The 22,662-nt window shown below is 43.9% G+C and overlaps 1 protein-coding gene across 1 annotated transcript in view; it reads right to left on the minus strand.

The window, feature by feature from the left end:
• Nucleotides 1–15,144, minus strand: part of SHROOM4 (shroom family member 4) — a 373,235-nt gene extending 358,091 nt beyond the window's left edge. Inside the window, exon 1 of the mRNA XM_030210660.1 lies at nt 14,857–15,144. Coding sequence (XP_030066520.1) covers nt 14,857–15,012 — 156 coding nt within the window. The 5' untranslated portion in view covers nt 15,013–15,144. The remainder of the gene's footprint in view (nt 1–14,856) is intronic.
• Nucleotides 15,145–22,662: the final 7,518 nt, after the last annotated feature.

Consider the following 22,662-nt stretch of genomic DNA (forward strand, 5'->3'; position numbering starts at 1 on the left):
TGGAAGGCAGTCAGGAGGTAGCACGGAGCCAGTGGGACCGATAAGAGAACAAGCTGGTGCAGTGGGAGTAGGGCTAAAGGATAACAGAAGAGAAGTATAGGGCAACCCCTCCATTAGTTTTCCCAATCAAAGCCACACCCCTCCCACCCTTTCCATTTTGTAGTTCATGCCACTGGTTGACCTGGGTAATGACCTGTCTTTGGCATGTTCAAATGTTGTTGAAGACGGCTAGCCAAGACAAATGTAGAATTCTGAAGGAATGGCCAGATGAAGGTTTGGCCCATACAACTGCCATCCAGTTGACGGACTGGAGGAATGCAGGCGTTTGACCACTCTGAAGTGGCCAGAGTAGCTGGCTTGGAAGGGTATGATCCCCTAGATAGTCATATTGCGGGATTCTGAAAGTTCCAGCAGTAGTTTCTAGTCAGTAAGTGGCCACAAGGGGTGGGGGGACTGTTCAGCTACCAATATGGCAAATGCCCCCCAATGCAAGTTAAAAAAGCTTAGAGATGTCAGTAGGGAGGCATCCCCACTACATTATAACAAAGCTGCAACTTATTTAAACTCAGTTATGTGGTCCATTTACTGTCTTGGGGGGGAGGGGCAAAGGGACTTAGTGTAGTGGGAAACGACTATTAATCCAGTTTCCCTGTTAAAGGGAATAAGAATCTTCAACTCTCCCCTCTACAACCACAGCAGCAACAAATACTATATACACAAATGCATATTTACATAGCTATACATACACACACACACCTTCTAAGAAAATAAAGTCTCTGTTCCTAAAATAAATTACCATAGTTGATAGGGAAGTATATTAGAGACCAAGGAAGTCCTCGAACAAGGGAAATATTTAATACAAAGGAGGCCAAGCAGACAGACAGAACCATCTGTTTATAATTTCACCAGTGATTCACATCCAGATGAAAATTCTGCAGCTCTTCTTTACCCTATAGCCCCTCCCCCCCCCCCCCCCCCCCCCCACCTTTGATACGAGTTGCACATTGCTTTAGAGCAAAACCTACAACTACTGATGCTAAAAATAAAAAAAACAATATGCTTTACGACCTTGTGCCAACTGCAAAAGAATGTTAACTCAGGTCAGTTTAATTGTAGAAAAACAAGGTATAACGCATGTAGGTGTCCCCTGGTTGGCTGTCTGTGCTCCAACAGTGGGAGTATGAAATCCGGCACAGGATTAAGATTTAATGGGTCACTGCCCCAGCTGTGCCTTGGGCATCAGTTTTCACTGGCAAGTTATAAAAACAATCCCATTTGAAAAGCACAAGAAAGTTATTAAAAATAAATAAATGTTTGCTAAAAATAAAACTATTGTGCAAAATTTTGATTGTATTTCAAGTCTTCCTTTCCCTTCCATTTTCAGTACTGGTGGAACCAACATGATAGTATGATACTAAATACTTTGACGGGTTAGAGCAAAACTGTTACCATTAATTTTAAAAAAATAATCAGTTACTGCCAAAAAAAAGGACAATGAAGTAAAAGCAATGGAAAATTATGTTTCTTACCTCATAATTTTCTTTCATTTAACCGTACCAGACCAATGGGTTATGGCCATCCACCAGTGGAAAGACACAGAGAAAAGAAATAGTTCCAAGCACTTTGCCCCTTGAGTGTATCGCACAGCCTGGAATGCTCAGTATTTTGAACAGCCAAGTAATGGTACTGACAACTGCAACAAAAACAAAGACAACAGAAACAGCAAAAAAGCAGAGCTTGCCAGATCACCCCCCCCCCCCCCCGAAGGGAGACTTTCCGGGTTCGACCAAGAGTGGCCACACCTATCATCGAAAAAGAAGGAGGGCCCATCACTTAGTCTTTCTGTTTGTCAGTCAGACACAGTCCTGAAGTAGGAAAAAACGGCTCATCAGTGAAGGATAATCAAGAACCAGCCAGCACTGGCATCGTAAAGTGGCTTGCAGAATATGGGTGTAACCCATCCTCATAAAGGACATCCCTCTCAGAGGTTGAAAGAGACTCCAATGCCGACAGGGAGTAGTCGAGCTGTAGAAGAAGCAACCAGAAAGCAAGCTAGGACAAGCAGACAGGGTGGGCATCTGGACTGGTCTGGTATGATTAAAGGAAAGAAAATTATCAGGTAAGAAACAAAATTTTTTCCTTCCTTGTCATCAATACCAGACCAGTCCAGACCAATGGGAGTAGCAAAGCAGTCACAGCATTAGGGTGGAAAAGGAACACTACCAAAAAAGGAAGGCAATGCTCCAAACGGACAAGGAAACATCAGCAAAGACGCCAAAATAGCAGCACCTGGAAGACCGCCAGCATCCAGAGACCCAGAATAATCCTAGAAAGGAGCCAGAGGATATTCCAAAGGCTCAAAACCAAGAAGAGGACTCCGAGCAAGCACCCGAAGGAGACTTGTGGATTCCCCAGTCCACCCGTAATGAGTTCCACAGAGAAACGAACTCATACAGGCACCAATGACATTACCCACTAAAGAAAAAGTCCCAGAGAAGGGAGGCAGTAACTTGGCTTTAAGCCAACTCAAAAGAAGAGCAAGTGGGTGGCCAGCAGATTAGAAATCCACAGAGAGAGTAACGGAGACTGCACCGTAGCCACCAATTAACACTCGGATCCGCAACCTACACTGGGATGACATGGTTAGGCTGCTTCCAAAAGGAGGAAAGGCCAAAGGCCTCATGCTCAGCACTCAGAGGAATCGCTAAACCAGCCACAATCACCTAGAAGGGAAGGAAGAGACTGCCAGCCCGAGATGGGTCACCCTGCACGAAGGCATTCTGATGGCTCGCATCTGAGCAGAAACTGCTTCGTCAGCACGTGCAACAAATGAAGTCAATCGAAAAGGCGAAGAAACCCCCCCACCGGAGCAGAAGCGGAGAGAAGCTGCGCTCCAAAAGAACCCCCAGAAAGCAAGTAGCCCGTGGAACTCCCAGCGGAAAAGCATGCACAAGGTTCACAGGGTTCCGAATCCAAAAATTACTGACTGCAGAAGACCAGAAACAGAAGCACCAACATAGCAACGAAGAACCCCGTTGTCCAAAAGAAAGAAAATGCTCCAGTCAGAGAAACAGGGGAAGAAACCAGCGGGAAACAACTCTTACTCAAAAGGCCACCAAAAACACAGGGGAAGGGAAAGAAAAAAGAAAAACAGAGCTAGAACACTCTGAGCTGAACAAGGCCAGGGAAGGGAAAGACTAAGAAGAAAGAAGCCAGGTAAGTAATTTTCCTTCCTTCCTTTTTTTTTTTTTTTTTAACCATTATACCCCAGGAAAAAAGGGAATAAGCATCCTCTCAAACAAAAAACTAAAAATGGAGCTAACTTACAGGCAGACCAAGCCATACCTGTACCCAGAAGAGAGCAATGAGATATGCTGCAAGCCGACAACCATCGCCGTACCACAAAGGCGGCCAGGCGAGGTAGGGGAGGGGAGGGAACCAGGAACACTGGATATCCCCTAGCTGAAAGATGAGGGACCCAGGATCACCGAGTATCATCACAAACAACCCAATACTAGGTTACCAGCATACCCCTGGCTCCACTGTTCTCCAGAATATGCTGGGACAGGAACTAACAGTCAGTCACCAAAAGAAGCTGCACAATCCATCCACCACCCGCTAGACAGAGAAAATACTGAGCATTCCAGGCTGCGTGATACACTTGAGGAGCAAAGTGCTTGGAACTATTTCTTTTCTCTGTCTCCTTCCGCTGATGGATGGACATAATCCATTGGTCTGTACTGGTCTGGTACTGATGACGAGGAATGCCAAGATAACCCCCCAAATGATCCAAGGTCTTCACTGCACTACAAGACACACAAAGAAACTGGAGCAGATAACTGTACTCGCTAAAAAAAAAAGAATGGGTATGGGAGATATAACGCATTCCAGTATCTTGCAGGCTTTCAATACAGGGCCAGCCCTACCACCTGGGAACTACCTATCCACCTAGGGTAGGAGAATTCGGGGGCAGCAGCATGGCCCTCACATGGAAGGAAAGCAGCACTCAAATGCTGTTAGTGCAGTGGCAAGCCTTTCAGTTCACGTCTACGCTCAAAGCCTGATGAGTTTTGCCCTCTTTGACAGGAAAACTGAATTGGAGGGACTATGGTACCATATGCTCGAGACCCTGTGCCATGCTGCGTTTCGTTCTGAAGTAGCAGCTGAGAGTGGAGGAAAGAGGTAGAGTTGAGGGTAACAGTAGTAGCGAAAGGAAGGGGGATGCCAGACTAGGGGGTAGGGGGCACAAAACTGAAGGTTTGCCTAACGTATTGGATATTCTCAGGCCAGCCCTGGTAGAAATACCAAAATATATATATATATATAGCAGGTTCAATAAAATAAAAAGTTCAATGATAAGGGGTCGCCAAGGAGAAGATGAAGTTTCTCTGACAAATGTTCCTTTCTTCCAACCCCACACAGGTGTACAGATTAGAAGCTGAGCAAAAGGATGAACACTGTCCACCCACTCCTTACATGGGGTTTGCTGGTTTGAATGTTATTCATTGATATGGAGAACTGGTCCAGTACCCCCATGTGCCTCTATCTTGGAGGTTTAACAATTATGCTAAAAACTGTCTGGAAAGCTGCTACTATAAAGCAAAATCAGGAAGAACAATGAACAGGATAATTCATTCAAGTTAAACATCTATACTCCAAGCTGCTGTTGTAGCACATTCTGAAAACAAGGAGCTTGCACTCTCTAAATCCTGGGCAGTCAATTAATACTATATATATATATTTTTTTTTTTTTTTAAACAGGTAATTGAAGTCCAATTACATGGGGTGTATTTTTTGCAAGCCTGCTTTCACTTTGCCCTGCAGCCTGTAAACAGCAAGTTGAGATCCCAGCAGCCTCTGATCTCAGACAGATCTGACACAATTCTCCAGCACAAACCTTTCACTGTACAGCTTCATCAGCGCCTTTGTCTATGTTAACTTCTGGCAGAGGCAGATAGGCGGGAATCATCACTCACATTGCTGAGGGAAATCCAATGACTGCAGTCAGACCTAGTTGTTGAGAGTTCTGATTTAGTTAAAAATATTCTATCCTGTACAGCAGGTTGATTCACACATTTTAGAGCCAAAACAAAGACTGAGGCAAACAGTGAATCAGGCAGTCTGGGGAATAAAAATATTTTCTATCTACAGTCCAGGCAGGGGCCTGACAATAATGAGCATGTAATGAAGCATTCTATATAAACACATTAAATACGATAGCAGAAAAAGATCCTAAGGCCTCTCTAGTCTACCCATTTCAGGCCCAACCTGCTCCCTACCCCCAAACACAGTGGTTGCCTTATCACCCTATCCATGAATCCAATAACTCCTTTTCCAACATGCAAAGAACTTAAAGTGAGGTTCTAACCTGTACAAAAAGATAGAGAAACCACATTAAGTATGCACAGGGCTCTGATGTCAGCAAGATCAAAGGGCAGGAATATGAATAAAGTGTATTATTTACATATTCTGAAATGCTTATTTACTTGAGCTCCAAGAAAAACTAAGAACTCATTATTAACCACCACTTATTATAGGTCACAAAACAAACTGCAAAGCAAGAGGCACACAAGGTCAGCCTATGTTCAAAAGAAAAACAAAACTTCCCACCTGGGGGGAGAGAGAGAAAAGGGCAGCCAGGAAGGGGGTGGTATCAGGCTGGGCTTTATGTTCTACTACTACAGCACTCCTGGGACAAATTAAAATTCCTGTCTAATTAACAAATATTTCCCTATACTGAATGTTAAATATTACTGAGAAACAGTGATTATACTGCATTATTTTGGCATGACAATGTGAAGAACAATTTTCAGTGGCCTGACATCAGTTCCAAGAAACGTGAGCAAACGATTCTACTCAGGACTCGCTGTTCACCCCACAGGAGCCAGATCTGTGGGTGCTGAGCACCCCAACATTTTGTGTCACTAGAAAGTATCCAGAGAGTACAACAGAGAAGATCCATGCCTTGCTGTTCACGTCTGTGACCACGTCATGGTTCTCCCCCCCCCCCCCCCCCCCCCCAAGTCTACCTGATCATTGTGGATTTTTCAACCGGGAACTTACTCAAACTACGCTAGACGCCTTAGCCACATTGTCCAGCAACATTTCACAGGTTGTGCGCAATGAATGAAAAAATATATTCCTTAATTTGTTTTAAAACTGTGAAGTGCCCCATAGTCCTCATACTATGAGGGTCTTTTACTAAAGCTTAGCTCAAGTTATCTGCAGCAGGGCCCATAGGAATAAAATGGATCCTGCTGCAGATAACTTGACCTAAGCTTTAGTAAAAGACCCCCCATATGAATGGAGGAGTGGCCTAGTGGTTAGGGTGGTGGACTTTGGTCCTGAGGAACTGAGTTCGATTCCCAGCACAGGCAGCTCCTTGTGACTCTGGGCAAGTCACTTAACCCTCCATTGCCCGCCGCATTGAGCCTGCCATGAGTGGGAAAGCGTGGGGTACAAATGTAACTAAAATAAAAATGGGTTAACAGCCATTCTCTATTTACCTGTTCCACCACACTCACAATTTTATGGACATTTGTCATCTCTATTCAACAAGTCAAACTGTCTATCCTTACTTCATAAGAGAGCCTTTCTATCTCTATTATTTTTATAGCCTTTCTCTATACTTATTCTAGTTCTTCTATACCATTTTTTTTTTTTTTAAGATGAGGCAACCCAATACTCAAAGTGGATCTGCAAAGAAGAATTCTCCATTGCTTTCTTTGTTTTTTTTTTTAGCAAACACATTGTGTCAGTGTTCATTTTTTTAAAACCATATGAAAAGCAACAGATGACAGTTACCTCACTATTGTCAGGAATGGACTACCAATGCCCCCTTTTAACGTAAAAGATAGTTGGAAAAACCCAATGTTCAGCTACTATTTGATGAATTAAGGCCAAAACCTTCAATGATGCTAGAGCAGGAAGCATCCCCAAGAAGCCAATGATTTCCACTCAGCCTAAGCATATACAAATTATGAGCACAGCAACACAATTGACAAAAAAACTTTTGGGGCCCAATTCCATCTGTATGCTGTATACATTCTGGTACCCAGCACTGATGCTGCAAATAACTTAACCAATAGACAAACACACAGTAATGAACACTAGAGAACTAAAAACTTTGGATGTGGAGCCTTGGAGATGTGCTTAGCATTGTGTGCTGCGAGTTTCACTATTCTTATTGGCATTTGGACTTTGACCACTATTTATACCTGTTTGGCTGCCTTATAAGAACCCCTGATGAAGGTTTTGTATGTTGAAACATGGCCCGTGTTGGGTTTATTGTGTCAGCACTTCCTTTTTGAAGAATAAACTTTGATCTTCTTGGCCACTGTGATTGGCGTATTCCTGTGAAATCCGAACTAAAAACAGTACCAAAGGTAGAAAACTTTAGTGCCAGGTAAAGATTTTAAGAGCCAAGGAAAATTTTTCCTTTTTTCCTATTTATCACTTTGTTTTATTTTTTTTTTTTTAACTTCTCTCTCCCAAAGATGGCTAGTAGCAGGCACCAAGTATAAATGTATGTATGTATTTATTTATTTATTTTCACAATTTCTATACCACACTTCCATAGCACTAGGTGGTTTACAATAATATAAAATGTTTTACTACGAACACTAACATTTTTTTGTTTTATCGTTTTAACATCCAGTGTTATAGAATCAATATAAATCACTCTTCAATTATAACTGAAGGGCTTCAAAACCTGCTAACTCCATATTAGCTGTATTGGACTAATTTTGAAAATAAATCCTTCAATTGATGCCTTCATTTAAAAGCTTGTTGAAACAGTAAGGCCAGTCAGTAGCTTCCGAAACTGCAAGTAATTCTTCATACTGTACAAATTCTCAGGAAGTGCATTCCACAGCTGGGCACTCTCAACATAAAACATCCTGGATCTACATTTATCTAACCAGATATGCCTAAAAGAAGGAACATCCAATAACAATTTTTCTGCTTGTCGTAATGAGTGGGGAGGATAATAAACTATTTAAATAGTTGTGAATATAAGGGAGACATCATTATTCAGGGTGCTTTTACTAAGCATGCTTACCGTACCTTAAAAGGGCTTACTGTGGGATGCACTGAGAATCCCAAAGTAAATTCCAAATATGCATGTGCAAGCCACCTACTACAAAATAATTTAGCATGTCATGGGAGTAGAGAGTGGGTGTTTCTGTGCTAATCAACACATCTGCATTGCCGCATGCTGATGCATGGCATTAGAGCATGAGCCCTTATTACCTACAAAATAAGTGGCAGAAAGGGCTCACGTGCTAATTTTTGGTAACAGCAACATTAATGTGTGGCTATTAATTTGGAAAATAGAAAAGCGGCCATTTCCCGGTAGCAGTCAAACTGGCCTTAGTGCCACTTAGTGGGAAAGAACCCGCAGCTTTGTAAAAGGACCCCTCAATGTTTGAAAATAAGACTCAAAATCTTAAACTGAGTATTGTTTCACTGGCAACCAACGTAATACCTATGATCAAATCTTGAAGTATTAGATACAATTCGAGCTGCAGCATTCTGAGCTAATTGTAATGATGTTAACAGATTGGTTGGCATACCCCAAAACGGGGAGTTACAATAATTAAATAATGGCATTTCAAGTGCTTGTATTCTAAAACTATCTTCTGAAAGCTGATTTCTTAATCTTCTCAATACATTTAATTTTTAAAAAAATGCTTTTCACCAAAGATCTAAGACAAGTTTGAAATGAACATGCTGAATTCAAAATAGCCCAAGATATTTAAACTTCCCGCACAACTGGGATAGCTGTGTTTCCCACCTTAAATTCCAAAGAAAAAACACTCACATCTGATTGATCCGATAGCATTAAAAGCGAAGGTACTTAACTGTAGCAAGTGTTCATCGAGGACAGCAGGCCTTATATTCTCAAAAGTGGGTAACGCATATTCTCAAAAGTGGGTAACGCGGTGCCCTGTCCGGAACTTCTAACAAGCGCAAAACAGAGCTTTGTGGAGTGCAAGACATGCTCCACCACACATAAGCGAGTGCCTTCCTGCCTGCCATGAGGGCGTGTCTCTCATAGTCCTTTTTTTACCACGGTGAAGAGAGGCTGTGTTTTTTCTGGTGTCTTTTCACATGCCAGGTCAAAGAGCTTTTTTGGTGCGTGTCAGCTATTTTCGGGAAGATTTTTTTTCTGCCTGTCTTCAGGTCCGCTTTTCCTCTAATTTTGCCCTTTTTTTTTTTTTTTTTTTTTAAGTTTCCTTTATTTTCCGGTCTGTAGCCCACGTTAAGGCCTTGATTCCAGTTGGATTTTTCCCATCTCTTTTTCGCGGTGCCTTGACACTTTTTCCGGCACCACTGAGCCGTTTGATTTTGCTGCGGAAGTTTTTCTGTCCATGTCATCTAAAGTTCTCAGTGGCTTTAAGCGCTGTACCCGGTGCAATCGGACCATCTCTGGCACAGACACCCATTTTTGTTGTCTTCATTGCTTAGGACCCGACCATAGCCCTGCTGTGTCCTCTGTCTGCATATGCACAAGAGAACACAGGTGTCTAGACAGGCTCAACAGGAAAAGGTCCAAGTCCTTGATGCTTGCATTGACATCGGGATCGACAGCGTCAGCATCGATGTCGAAGACTGCATTGACATCGGGAGCATCGGTGCAGCAGAGGGGCCCGAAAATCAAAGAGTGAGAGGTGTAAGGCTGAAGGTTCGCCTAAGGGGCCTACCATCCTTGCTTGCGCCAGTTCTGTCCATAGCCAGTTGAGTTTTCAGGATATGCAAAATAAAAATGCATGGGAAAACGTGCGCATACACTAGAGCATGAAATGCAAATGTATCTCATGCATCTTTATTGTGGATATCCTGAAAACCCAATTGACTGTAGACCAATAGGACAGATTTGGGAAGCCCTTGTCTATGGAACTACATTATGAAGAAATATAGAAAATGACGACAGATAATGACCATGGAGCTTATTTTCAGAGCACTTAGACTTACAAAGTTCCATAGGTTACTATAGAAGTTTGTAAGTCTAAGTGCTTTGAAAATATGCCTCCATGTGGCCTATCCATCCATACCATCTACTATCCCTTCTTCTCCCTTACAGATCCTATGTACTTGTCCCAAGCTTTCTTCAATTCAGATACAGTCTGTCTCCACCACCTCCACTGGAAGGCTATTCCACAGTGAGGCATATTTTCAAAGCACTTAGCCTTCCAAAGTTCCACAGAAACCTATGGAACTTTGGAAGGCTAAGTGCTTTGAAAATATGCCTCATTATCTACCATCCTTTCCACGAAGAAGTATTTCCTTAGATTACTCCTAAATCTATCCCCTTTCACCTTCATCCTATGTCCCCTCATTCCAGAGCTGCTTTTGAATTGAAAGAGACTCATCTCCCGTGAATAATGTCACAGAGATATTTAAATGTCCGTAACATAGTTCCATTCTGTCGCCTGTCTTCCAAAGTACTGAAATCTTTAAGTCTGTCCCCACACACTTTATAACAAAGACAACTGACCATTTTAGTAGACAACCTCTGGACCAACTCCATCATACTTACATGTTTTTGAAGGTGTCTCCAAAATTATTTGGCCATCTTAACCTTGCTAAATATTGGGAGCGCTCAGTACCCACTGCATCCAGACAGCTAGCATCTATGTTGGACAGACTAAAGAGATGGCCCACATCTACTACCATCAGTCTGTTTGTTTTGGTTTTTTTTAAGAAGTCACTCTTAACCATTATGAATCATTAGAACATCAGCAGGCAGTGCACTGACTTGCAAAACGAATATGACATCAACAGCTGAAGGGTGGACGTGAAGTAAGAGACTTTCATAATGATCACATTCCACCTCCGTGAAAGATGCACACCATTACTCAGAGACAGAATTAAAATCTCAACACTGAAAGAACCATCTTTTGTATTCTACTGCAGCTGTTGCTGAAGGCCCAATTTACCCTGAAAGGAAATAGTTCTACATCAACCCATCATCCTCATTCTATAAGAAGGTGCTTAAATTTAAGCATATTTGCACACTTAATTTTATAGCATACTAGCACTTACACACATGAATGTACACTTATGCAGGTAAGTACAAACATAGCACTCAGTGCTATTCTATAATTTAAGCACACAAACCCCCCGGATTCTATATATGGCGCAAAAATTGCAAGCATCGTGCATATTCCATAACTGTGGTTGCAACTTGACAAATGAGTAGTTAACTGGCAATAACTGGGTATTAACAATCAATTACTGGCACTAGTCGACAATTAAAATGTACATGTGCATCTTCCTAGTTGGGATTCTATGAAAATGTGCGCGTAAATTTTCTGTGTGGATCAGAAAAGGAGGCATGGCCAGGGGGGGGGGGGGGGGGGGGGCATGTGCAAATCATGGGTATTTGTGCGCAGTGTTATAGAATATGGTAGGTCCGTGTCTAATTTAGACACAAGGATTTACACCAGGTTTCAGCTGGTGTAAATCCTTGCGCCCAAACACAGATCCTTACACCAAGTGCTATTTCCAAATTTGAGTGCCGTTTATAGAATAGCGCTTAGAGCTCATTTTTTCGGTGCCCAAGTTTGAGTGCCATTTACAGAATCTGGTCCAAACTGCTTAGCATATAAATGTAATTCACAGAGAAGAGGTATGGGCCAGTCTAAAATTTACAGGCCTAATTTGTAGAATACTGTAAGTTTACACATGTCCACTGACAGCAGCCATAAAACCTGGCGTATGTGGATGTGCCTAAATGTAGGCGCTTTGTTGCTGACTCGACTTACACCAGCACTCTGGAAGAAGACTTACATGTATAATTGCTCTTATAGAATAAGCTCACCACCCATGTAAACTGCATACCTATATTGTGGCACCCAGAGCCACTGAGGGGGGAGGGCAAGATTCCCTCGGCCCAGCCTCCGAGGAGCCTGAACTAGCAGGCCCAGGTGAGATCCAGCATCTTTCCCTCCCTTTCACCCTCCCCATCGTGTTTTCTACTTACATGGAGTCACTGAATGGCAGGCAGCAGCGATCCAACGGAAACAGGAAGTTACTTCACAGGGGCGGAACACGGCAGGAAGAAGTACCCATGGCCAGCAGAGCAGTCTCTCTTGATCACTGCTGCCAATCATTCAGTGACTCCAGGCAGCAGCGTTCAAAAGAGACTGCTCTGCTGGCCACGGGTCCTTCTTCCTGCAGCATCCCCACCTATGCAGAAACAGGAAGTTACTTCACTTGATCGCTGCTGCCTGCCATTCATTGACTCCAGGCAAGTAGAGAACTGGGGGGGGGGGGGGGGGGGGGGGCTGGGGTTGTGGCGGTGATGGTGGCAGCAGGGGACACCTTTTTCTCTCTGCAACCTTGGTGACACCCAGTTGTAGAATTGCCCCTCAAATTCTTAAAAACATAACACAGTTAACATGCCTGCAAAGTCAATATCCTCAACCAAATGCTACCAAGAGAAGGGAAAAACAAAACTGGAAAAAGGTCAGGGAAAGAAGGGTTAACCTGTGAATTTCCTGGAAGGCAAAGTGTGCACTGCAAACTTTCAAAGTACAGCAACCCCACTATGCAGCATAATATCCATTTAGTTTAAAATCAAACTTGTACTGACCAAAGAAATCATCTGGATCCTGCCATATGAAACAACATTATAGCAAAGAGAAATCTGGAGGTCATATACACATTAACTGACCTTCATTTCCCACTGCTCCATATTATAAGCCAAAAGGGGCCTCTCCAGTCCAAAGAGTCTGTCCCATCCTGCATGTAGGGAGAATTACTCCAGTTACAGACTGGGCACAGAGCTCTGCTAAATGATATAAAGGATACACATAGTTTGAAAAACCATAATTAAGGGGGAGGTAAAATCTTCCCATGTGGAAAGCCTCTTGCAGTTCAAAGCACCAAGCCAACTGCTTCCCCCAGGCAGACTGCAAAATGGACACAGCAGCAGCACCTTTCTTATTGTAACCCTGAAGAAATGTCAGACCCCAAGAATCAAACCCAAGGCCAGATGTGCTATCACTTCTTCCTGACCGCCTCACCCCCAAATACTATCATTTCTTCTACTCCTCCCCCCTCATGAGATCTTAGGAATTTCCTGAAATAAAGTCACTGCAGAACCGCTTCCTCATTTCTCAGTCAGCAGTATAACCAAGTGCCCCAAATAGTAAAGACTGGTGGGTAGCTTAAGGAATGGTTTCACTCCAGTGAACTTCTGCTTACTGAGGGGCAATGTAGAAAGCCAGCACAAACAGAAGTGTACAGTTAACACAAGATCAGCACACAATTTTCTGGACTCATGTTGCAGAAAAGAGTTTTGTGCAAAATCTAACCCTGTTCAAAACCTTTAAGACATCAGTGCACAGCATATTAACCCATTAGTGCCCAATGTTCCCAAATATGGGAACACTGGACACTAATGGGTTAAAAGTAATGGTAGTGAGGCTAATAGCTATTCCACCCTGATGCAGTAGTACCCACAAGGCTAAGGAAAGCACAACAAAGAACTTGAACCCTAGTTCTCAGGCGGCGTAGAAGAGTTGGCGTCTTCTTCTGAAGTGGCATCTGTGAGGATTTAATGCTTGTTTTTTTTCCTTTTTCTGAAAGCTTAATAATACCTGCAACTTTTTTTGACAGAATGGGGGAAGTAATGGTTCTAAGCACATGTCCAAGCACAAAAGAAGCCATATTGGCGCATGTGCTGGAACCTAATTCTGTGCATAAATATCATCGCTGCAAACATGGCCTGCACATGAAATTTGTGATGCTGATATTTATGAGCACAACAACATTCTAGCACATGGCTGAGTAAAAACAACAACAAAACAAGCAGTAGCACTCATTACTAGCTTCCTTTAGCACACAACCTTGTGTGCATACATCCGGCATGCTCTCCCTGATTAACACACAAGTTCTGACAGGGCTGGTGTTAGACACTCTGGGGCCCATGGCAGAACCTGGGGGGGGGACCCCAAAGCTGGTCTTCAGCTTATGCCTTCTTCAGTTTCAGGCAGTTTGGGGGCCCCCTGTAATATGGGGGCCCTGTTTACCACCCCCTAACACTGGCCCTGGTTCTGCGCACATCAAATCTGTATAGGTGAGCAAAACTTTGGTATTATGCTGGTTTTAAAAAGCGCGTGCATGAGCGCAAGCTTTTCTATATTGACCCCTAAATCCTCCCTCCACAAGCTTGGAACCCAGTGCCCAAGGACCTATCCTTGTGCCTAAAGTCTCATAGCTGAAAAGGGTGCCGAGGTGAGCCTCCCCTATGCCAGGGCTCTGGGTACCAACGCTTCAAGATGGGGGACATGGGGGGGGGGGCAATAACCACACACGCACAAATCAACCCTTCCCTAACACAGCTCAGATATTTGCAATAATAATTCATTAATAAACTACCAATTCCCTAAACCCACCAACATCCAAGACAAAAACGGATTTTCTCGCTCTGAAGCCCAAAGACCTGCCCGCGCGGAGCCTCCTGATACGTCACCCGCTCACGGCTCCCTCCTTGCGGCTCAGCCCAACAAAGCGCACCAATGACAGTGCCCCATCCCCACCCCCACCCCCCACTGAAAACGCCAGCTCGTGTTGTTTTCCTCTAGAAAAAGAATTCCACAATTAAAAGACCGCCGTCCGCCTCCTACTCACACACACTTTTAACTTCCAGCCGTGGCGCCCCATCACACCGCTTTCTCACTCTCTTACACGTTAGGAGACGCTGGCAAGGGGCTCTTTAAAAACTCGTTCCGCTGCTCTTTATTACTACAGGCAAATAAAAGAGCCCCGGGCAGGGGAAAGCACAAACTGCTGAGCGCAAAGCAGACTGACCAACTCCAACAACCGTCTCCCTGCCCCTTTGCTTACCTTGGACACGATCAGCGGCTCCCCGTGTTCCAGGCCCCCTTTCAGCGTGAAGCCCCACGGTGCTCCTCCTTGCAGCTGCACATGGATGCACTGGAAAGGGACGGTTCTGTTCTCCATTCTCTCCTCCAGGCCGGCGGTGGGAGCCCCCCGATCCATGCTCTGCAACTATTTAAACCACATCCGCCGCCGGCTCCACTCACTGCCCGCTCCGATTTCACATGATTGTACACATAGGAGAAGAAAGAAGAGGTGGGACATGGCCATGCTCCTCCGGCCAGGAGGATCCGAAGGTACTACTGACAGTGACCCCCCGAAGCACCAAAGCGCTGCAACTGACAAGGCACCGAGTAGCAGTGGGCGGCCCGCGACCGCCGAAATCTAGCCAATCATCTCGCGGAAAAACAGAGAGAGGGGGGGATTGGACCTCTGAGGGTTAATTGTTACTCACTGTTTCACTCTACCCCTCCCGCCCCCCCCCCCCCCCCCCTTCAAAAGAATAACACACAAAAAGAGAAATTCTCAGTGCTGGGAAGAAAGACGGGAGAGAATGGAGGTGAATCTTTCAAAATAAACCTCACAATCAATAATCAGGAACAGAAAACTTTTTTTCAGAACAAACAGATTCCTCTCCTCTGCTAAGCCTTCTACATTCTCAATCCTTTCAGAGTTTCCTGCAGTCTGGAAGAAATGCGTCTTGCCAAAAACAGGCATCCCTGCTGTGTGACTAATCAGATAGTTGTGTGTATGAGATAACCTACAGTCAACCCTGCATATAAGGAAACAGTACTAACATACATAACATAACATAGTAGATGATGGCAGATAAAGACCTGTATGGTTCATGCATACCGTACTAGATCTTGCCATTTTCAGGGCACAGACCTTGTTCTCCAACTACTGAAGCTGTCATTGAAGCCCCTCTTCAGCCCATCCAAACCTATCCAGCCATGATTACGGCACAGAATGTAGAAGTCTGCCCAGCACTAGCTTTGCTTACCAATTACAGGAGTTGCCATCTAAGTACTGCTAAGTTTGGTTAGTTCCATTCTCTTTCCATACAGGATTCCTTTGTGTTTATCCCAAGCACCTTTTAATTCTGCTACCATTTTCATCTCCTCCACCTCCCACGGGAGGGCATTCCAGGTATCTACCACCCTCTTTGTGAAAAAGTGCTTCCTGACGTTATTCCTGAGTCAGCCCACTCCAACCTAAATTTATGTACTCTAGTTCTACCACCTTCCCGTTTCTGGAAAAGGTTTGTTTGTATATTAATACTTTTCACGTGTTTGAATGTCTGTATCATATCACTCCTGTCTCTCCTTTCCTCTAAGGTATACACACCTTCAGGTCACTAACGGGCTCATTTTCGAAAGAGATATATGTCCAAAAAATGACGTAAGTCAGCGTTTGGACGTTTATCTCACAGAAATGTCCAAATCAGTATTATCGAAACCTCTTTTTGGACGTCTTTATCTGAAGTCCATTAGAAGGATGTCCACATTTCAAGGGGGCGTGCCAGGGGGGCATGTTGAAGGCAGGACTTGGGCGTTCTTAACACTTGGACATCTTTCAGCCGTAATGGAACAAAGCAAAATCGTCCAGGACTAAAACTTAGATGTTTTGAGCTAGACCTGTTTTTATTACGAATAAGGCACAAAAAGGTGCCAGAAATGACCAGATGACCACTGGAGGGAATCAGGTATGACCTCCCCTTACTCCCCCAGTGGTCACTAACCCCCTCCCACCTCCAAAAAATGTGATGAAAAACATTACTTACCAACCTATGCCAGCCTCAGATGTTATACTCAGGTCCATTAGAACAGCATGCAGGTCCCTGGAGTAGTGGGTGCAGTGCACTGCAGCCAGGTGGACCCAGGTCCACACCTCCCCATTTCTGTTACACTTGTGGAGGAAACTGTGAGCCCTCCAAAACTCACCAGAAACCCACTGTGCCCACATATAGGTGCCCATAGGCTCCCGGTATAAGAGGCTTGGAGAGGCTAAGCCTCCCCTGCTGTGCTCTGAGGGGTTTAAATTGTTGATTTACCTCCATCCTCACAGCAGGAGCTGCAGTGAAAGCCCTCTAGCAGTTGTAGAAATTGGTTTATGGTTTGTTTACCTTACTGCTGAGAGAGCAAGGGGGGTTGGCTGGAGGTGTCTTGGGTTGCCAGGGAGATATTTAACGAGGATGACTTCCTGACCTGCACTGAGGACAGATAGCAGCAGAATCGGATACTGGGCCAGCATGATCAGAAAAAGTCACCAGACAACAAAGGTAAAAAGATCATTTCATTTTCATTATAGTGTTTGGAATATGTCCACTTTGAGAATCAGGTGCTCAACATTAATAGTTTATATTTGTTTACTTATTTATGGCATTTTATCCCACATTAAACATGAATTAGGATGTTTTGTGGCTCTACATGAGAATTGTGATATTATGATCCTTGTTTCATGTTGTTGACGGTCTGCATTTTCCATATGGGTGGTATATTGGTGTATCAGGTTCTGCCCAGTGTAATATTTATGGTACAGTAAGGTTCTGAGTGTGTTTTTGCACAAAGTAGTGCATAGTGTTTTGCAGTTAAGCGATTGTGCTTAGAATATGCTTTGAGCAACCACTTTATTCTATGACATATGATACATATCTAATATCTAAATTTAATAAAAGGTATTAATTGTGACTTTTATTTTTATTTATTTATTTTTTCTGCGTGTTATCAGACAATTATGGATTTAAGCTCCACCCCCTGGCCCCACCCCTAACCCCGCCCCCTTTAGCCTCCCCAAACAGTTGGGCCACCGACCGCCTATGTAGGTGCCCCCTTCACCTGTAAGGGCTATAGTAGCGGTGTACAGTTGGGGGTAGTGGGTTTTAGGGGGCTCAGCATACTAAGGGAACAATGGTCAGATGTGTACCTGGGAGCAGTTTATGAAGTCCACAGCAGTGCCCCCAGGGTGCCCTATTGCTGTCCTGGGATGTCAGGGGGACCAGTCTACTAAAAATGCTGGCTCCTCCTACGTCCTAGTAGCTTGATTTTGTGCATTTTGCACTTGAAATTTTTGTTGAAAAAAGAACTCCAAATCACAAAACGTCCAAAACACGAAACATCCATAGTATTTTTGAAAAAAAAAGATAGACGTTTTTTCTTTTTTGAAAATGACCGTCTTCCCTATTTAGATTTTGGACATTTTTTGCAAAACATCCAAAGTCGGACTTAGACATCATATTGAAAATGCCCCTCTAAGTGTAGTGTTTTGAATAAGCTGAAGTCTCCTGAGTAAAGATGCAAGTAGTCCATTATATAGTGTATGGCAATAGTCTAACTTGCTTATGATTAACAGCTATGGCAGAAGAGAGGGATTCCAAAGCACACAGCAAAAGACGAATAGCAGAAGACAGCACCAAGCGCCTCCAAAGCTGGGACAGCAAAACAGTTCTTTACTGACAGACCTGTCATGGTCCATGTTTCGGCATGAACGTCTGCATCAGGAGTCAGTCATTAAAATCCACTCAGTAAATAAATGCTATCAAATGAATCTTTTTCAGAGATGCTGAGAAAATTAGGGATTCTGAGGTTCCAAAACAGCAGTTCAGAGGGCTTGGTCCTGGCCAGATGTGAGACTGTCCCCAGGAAACCTGTAGCTGTAAGCAGTTCTTGTTTCTTCAACCTCTTGAGCTGTTCCAGGATCCAGTACTAATGTTTACCCTGATACTGCTATATTCACACTTGTCAGATGTTCCTCTGAGGAGACAGTGTAGTTTTCTTGGCGTTTGTGAACACTGTTTATAATTTAGCATCAAAGCTGTTCAAAAATACCATCCTAGAAGCCCAGACCAGTTATATTCCATGTATTAAAAAAGGAGGAAGGAAGGCCAAGCGACAGCAGGCATGGTTAAAAAGTGAGGTGAAGGAAGCTGTAAGAGCTAAAAGAAATCCTTCAGAAAATGGAAGAAAAAATCCAACTGAAAATAATAAGAAACAGCTTAAAGAATGGCAAGTCAAATGCAAAGCACTAATAAGAAAGGCAAAGAGGGACTTTGAAAAAAAAGATTGCGTTGGAGGCAAGCTGATGAGGAAGAGAAACTGAATGAAATCTCTGTAAACCTGGAAGATGCAATGGTGCAATTTGACAAACTGAAGAGTAGCAAATTGCCTGGACTGGATGGTATTCATCCCAGAGTACTCATAGAAATTAAAACTGAACTTGCGGAACTATTGTTAGTAATATGTAATTTATTTTTTAAATCAAGCATGATATCAGAAGATTAGAGGGTGGCCAGTGTAATTCCGATTTTTAAAAAAGGTTCCAGAGGTGATCCAGAAAATTAGTGTCGGGCAAAATGGCAGAGACTATTATAAAGAACAAAATTACAGAGCATATTGTGAGGAATATGAGGGTGAGGGAGAGAATGAAGGCACATGGAGGAATGAGGAGACTCGAGAGGGAGGGAGACTGAGTAGAGAAAGGAAGGAGTCTTTTCCCCTGGGGGATTGGAGAAAAGGAAAAGACTACAATTCCTAGCAGCCCCTGAGTAGGTCCCATGGTAGAAACAGGGACTTCAATCCCCAACAGCCCCCAGAGGAGGTCAGGAGAAGGGCAAGAGAAGGGAGTTGGAAAAACCTGTCCCAGAGAGCCAGGATGAGGGAAGGAGTTCTGAACCTGCCCAATCAAGAAAATGGAGAGCAGCTGAGCAATGGGTGTGGGGAGGAACCTATGGACTGGCAAGGGGAAGAAAAGGGGGAAGAACTAGAGCAAGAGGAGCCGATGGAGGTAGCTGCTCTTACTAAACTGGAAGGAAAGGAGGTGAAACAGGAGAGGGCTGCTTGGGAGGAGAGCCTGGTAGAAGAAGGGAAAAGGTGGTTATCCCACGAGGGGAGCTGAGAGAACAGGTTTACCACGGAAGGATCATGTGGGAGGTGGTCAGGGTATAATGCTAGCCTGGTTGGGGAGGAGCCCTTGCCACTCTCCCTAGGTTGATTTCTTTTGAAAGGGAGAGAGGAGGAGTGGTGGTTTTGGGCATAACTGCTTACATGAACTGCTGGGGAGTTTGAACCCTTTTTGATCTACTGTCTTTGGAGAATTACTTTGCATAACTGCTATACATGAACTGCTGGGAGTTTGAACCCTTTCTGAACTGCTGGGGAGGGTTTGAACCCTATCTGGAGCTACCATGTTTGGAGAATTACTTTGCATACCTGCTATTGTCACGATTGTGGTCGTGACTCCTCTCAGACTCACCTTATTTCCGGCGGTCAGCTTCTGAGCTGGCTTCTGTCTGTTCTTCCTGAGTTAGTTCTGTCTCTATGTGCTGGCTGCATCCAGCATGGCTCTGATTACTCCACTATACTGCACCTGTGTGTGTTTAGCCTCTCTGTGCTTCAGTATGCTTTCTGCCTGTGTCTTGGTTTGTGTTTCCTCTCGCCCGCTGGTGGCCAGAACCGGTGGCTGCCATAGACTTTCCAGACTTTCTTTCTGGTGTGGTCTGGTCCAGATATTCCAGCCCTCCAGACTTGGTTTGAAGTTTGGCAGCTAGCCTCACCCGTAGCTGCCTCTTGATTCCTGCAGTGAGTTTCAGCTGATGTGGGTTTATTAACCACCTAGAAACCTTCTGAGTTTGCCTTTGCATCGTCTAAGGTCCCTGGTTTGTTGGTGCCTTGTTGCACTTCTGCCTAGTCTGGTTTCTTGTATTGTTCCTTGTCTGATTCTAGTTAGTCTGTGTGTAGTTTAGCTTAGGTTTATTTGCTTATTTCCCTAGTCTTGTTTCTGGTCTGTATTCCTTGTCTAGTTTCTGTTTGTCTATGTCTCTTGCTTAGTGGCTGCTCTGCAGCTTTCAGTCCTGTCTCTTGTCTGTCAGTATTTGTACCCTGTTTTAGTGGCTGCTCTGCAGCTTTCAGTCCTGTCTCTTGTCTGTCAGTATTTGTACCCTGTTTCAGTGGCTGCGTGGCAGCTTTCAGTTCCTGTCCTTTAGCTTGTCCATTTCCTGATTTGTGTAGTATTGTCTGTCTGTGAGTCCTAGCCCAATTTCCTTCCTTGCTGCCCATGTATATTCCTTTCCCCTCTGACCCTCAGTCCCTGTTCAGCCTAGTTGGTATTCAGTGCCTGCCCTGTCTGGTAAGTCCTGCCGGCCGCCTGCACCCAGGGGCTCAACTCCTGGGGAAGAGCGGTCAAGCGCAGGTGAAGTCTAGCTGTTTCTGTCAGAGTTCTGCCTTGTCTCTGGTGTGGGGTGGTTTTGCCTGCCACTGCTGCTCCACGGCAGTGGCCCAAGGGCTCACGAACCTAGTTTCTGCCTTGAAAACCTGACAGCTATACATGAACTGCTGGGAGTTTGAGCCCTTTTGAGCTACTTTGTTTGAAGAATTGCTTTGCATAACTGCTTTATATGAACTGCTGAGATTTTGGAACCTTTAGGAGATTTTTTGTTTTGTTTTGAATACTATGCTTTTGAACTGCTATGCTTCTTGAGAAATGCTGTGGTGGGAACTACCTTTAGAGAAGCAGTTGACACAAAGGGATTACAATAAACTATAATGATCTGACCTTGTGGATTGCCATGTGCTCTTTAGCAGTGGATTACAGCACACAGCTCAGCTAAAGGGCCGAGGGACTCAAGAGTCTCCCGCTGCAGGAGACTTTTCCAAGAGTCTCCCGGTGGTGGCGACCTTACAATATTCAAAAGCATGGATTAATGAGACAAAGCCAACATGGCTCTACTGAAGGGAAATCTTGCCTCCCCAATCTACTACATTTCTTTGAAGGGGTGAACAAACATGTGGATAAAGGTGAGCCAGTTGATATTGTGTATCTGGATTTTCAAAAGGCATTTGATAAAGTACCTAATGAAAGACTCCAGAGGAAATTGAAGAGTCATGGGACAGGAGGTAGTGTTCTTTTGAGGATTAAAAACTGTTTAAAAGAAAACAGAGTAGGGTTAAATGGTCAGTATTCTCAATGGAGAAGGGTAGATAGTGGGGTTCCCCAGGGGTCTGTGCTGGAACCACTACTTTTTAACATATTTATAAATGATCTAGAAATGGGAGTAACTAGTGAGGTAATTAAATTTATTAATGAACAAAGTTAATAAAAGTTGTTAAATCACAAGAGGATTGTGAAAAATTACAAGAGGACTGTGAAAAATTACAAGAGGACCTTACGAGACTGGGAGACTGGGCATCCAAATGGCAGATTACTTTTAATGTAAGCAAGTGCAAAGTGATATGTAGGAAAGAGGTGGGAAAGTGATGCAAGGTTCCACATTAGGAGCCACTGACCAGGAAAGGGATCTAGGTGTCATCGTTGATGATACGTTGAAACCCTCTGCTCAGTGTGTGGTGGCGGCTAAGAAAGCAAATAGAATGTTAGGTATTATTAGGAAAGGAATGGAAAACAAACATGAGGATGTTATAATGCCTTTGTTTCACTCCATGGTGCGACCACACCTTGAATACTGTGTGCAATACTGGTCAACGCATCTCAAAAAAGATATAGTGGAATTAGAAAAGGTACAGAGAAGGGCAATGGAAATGATAAAGGGGATGGGACGTCTTCCCCATGCAGATTGTGAAAAATTGCAGGAAGACCTTAGGAAACTGGAAGACAGGGCATCCAAATGGCAGATGAAATTTAATGCAGAAAAATGCAAAGTGATGCATGTTGGGAAGAATAATCTGAATCATATTTACTTGATGCTAGGGTCCACCTTAGGAGTCAGCACTCAGGAAAAATATCTAGGTGTCATTGTTTGCAATACATTGAGATCTTCTTTCCAGTGTGCAGCAGCAGCCAAAAAAAGCAAACGGGATG

The sequence above is a fragment of the Microcaecilia unicolor genome, chromosome 7 (assembly GCF_901765095.1).
Source record: "Microcaecilia unicolor chromosome 7, aMicUni1.1, whole genome shotgun sequence".
In the NCBI taxonomy this organism is placed as follows: domain Eukaryota; kingdom Metazoa; phylum Chordata; class Amphibia; order Gymnophiona; family Siphonopidae; genus Microcaecilia; species Microcaecilia unicolor.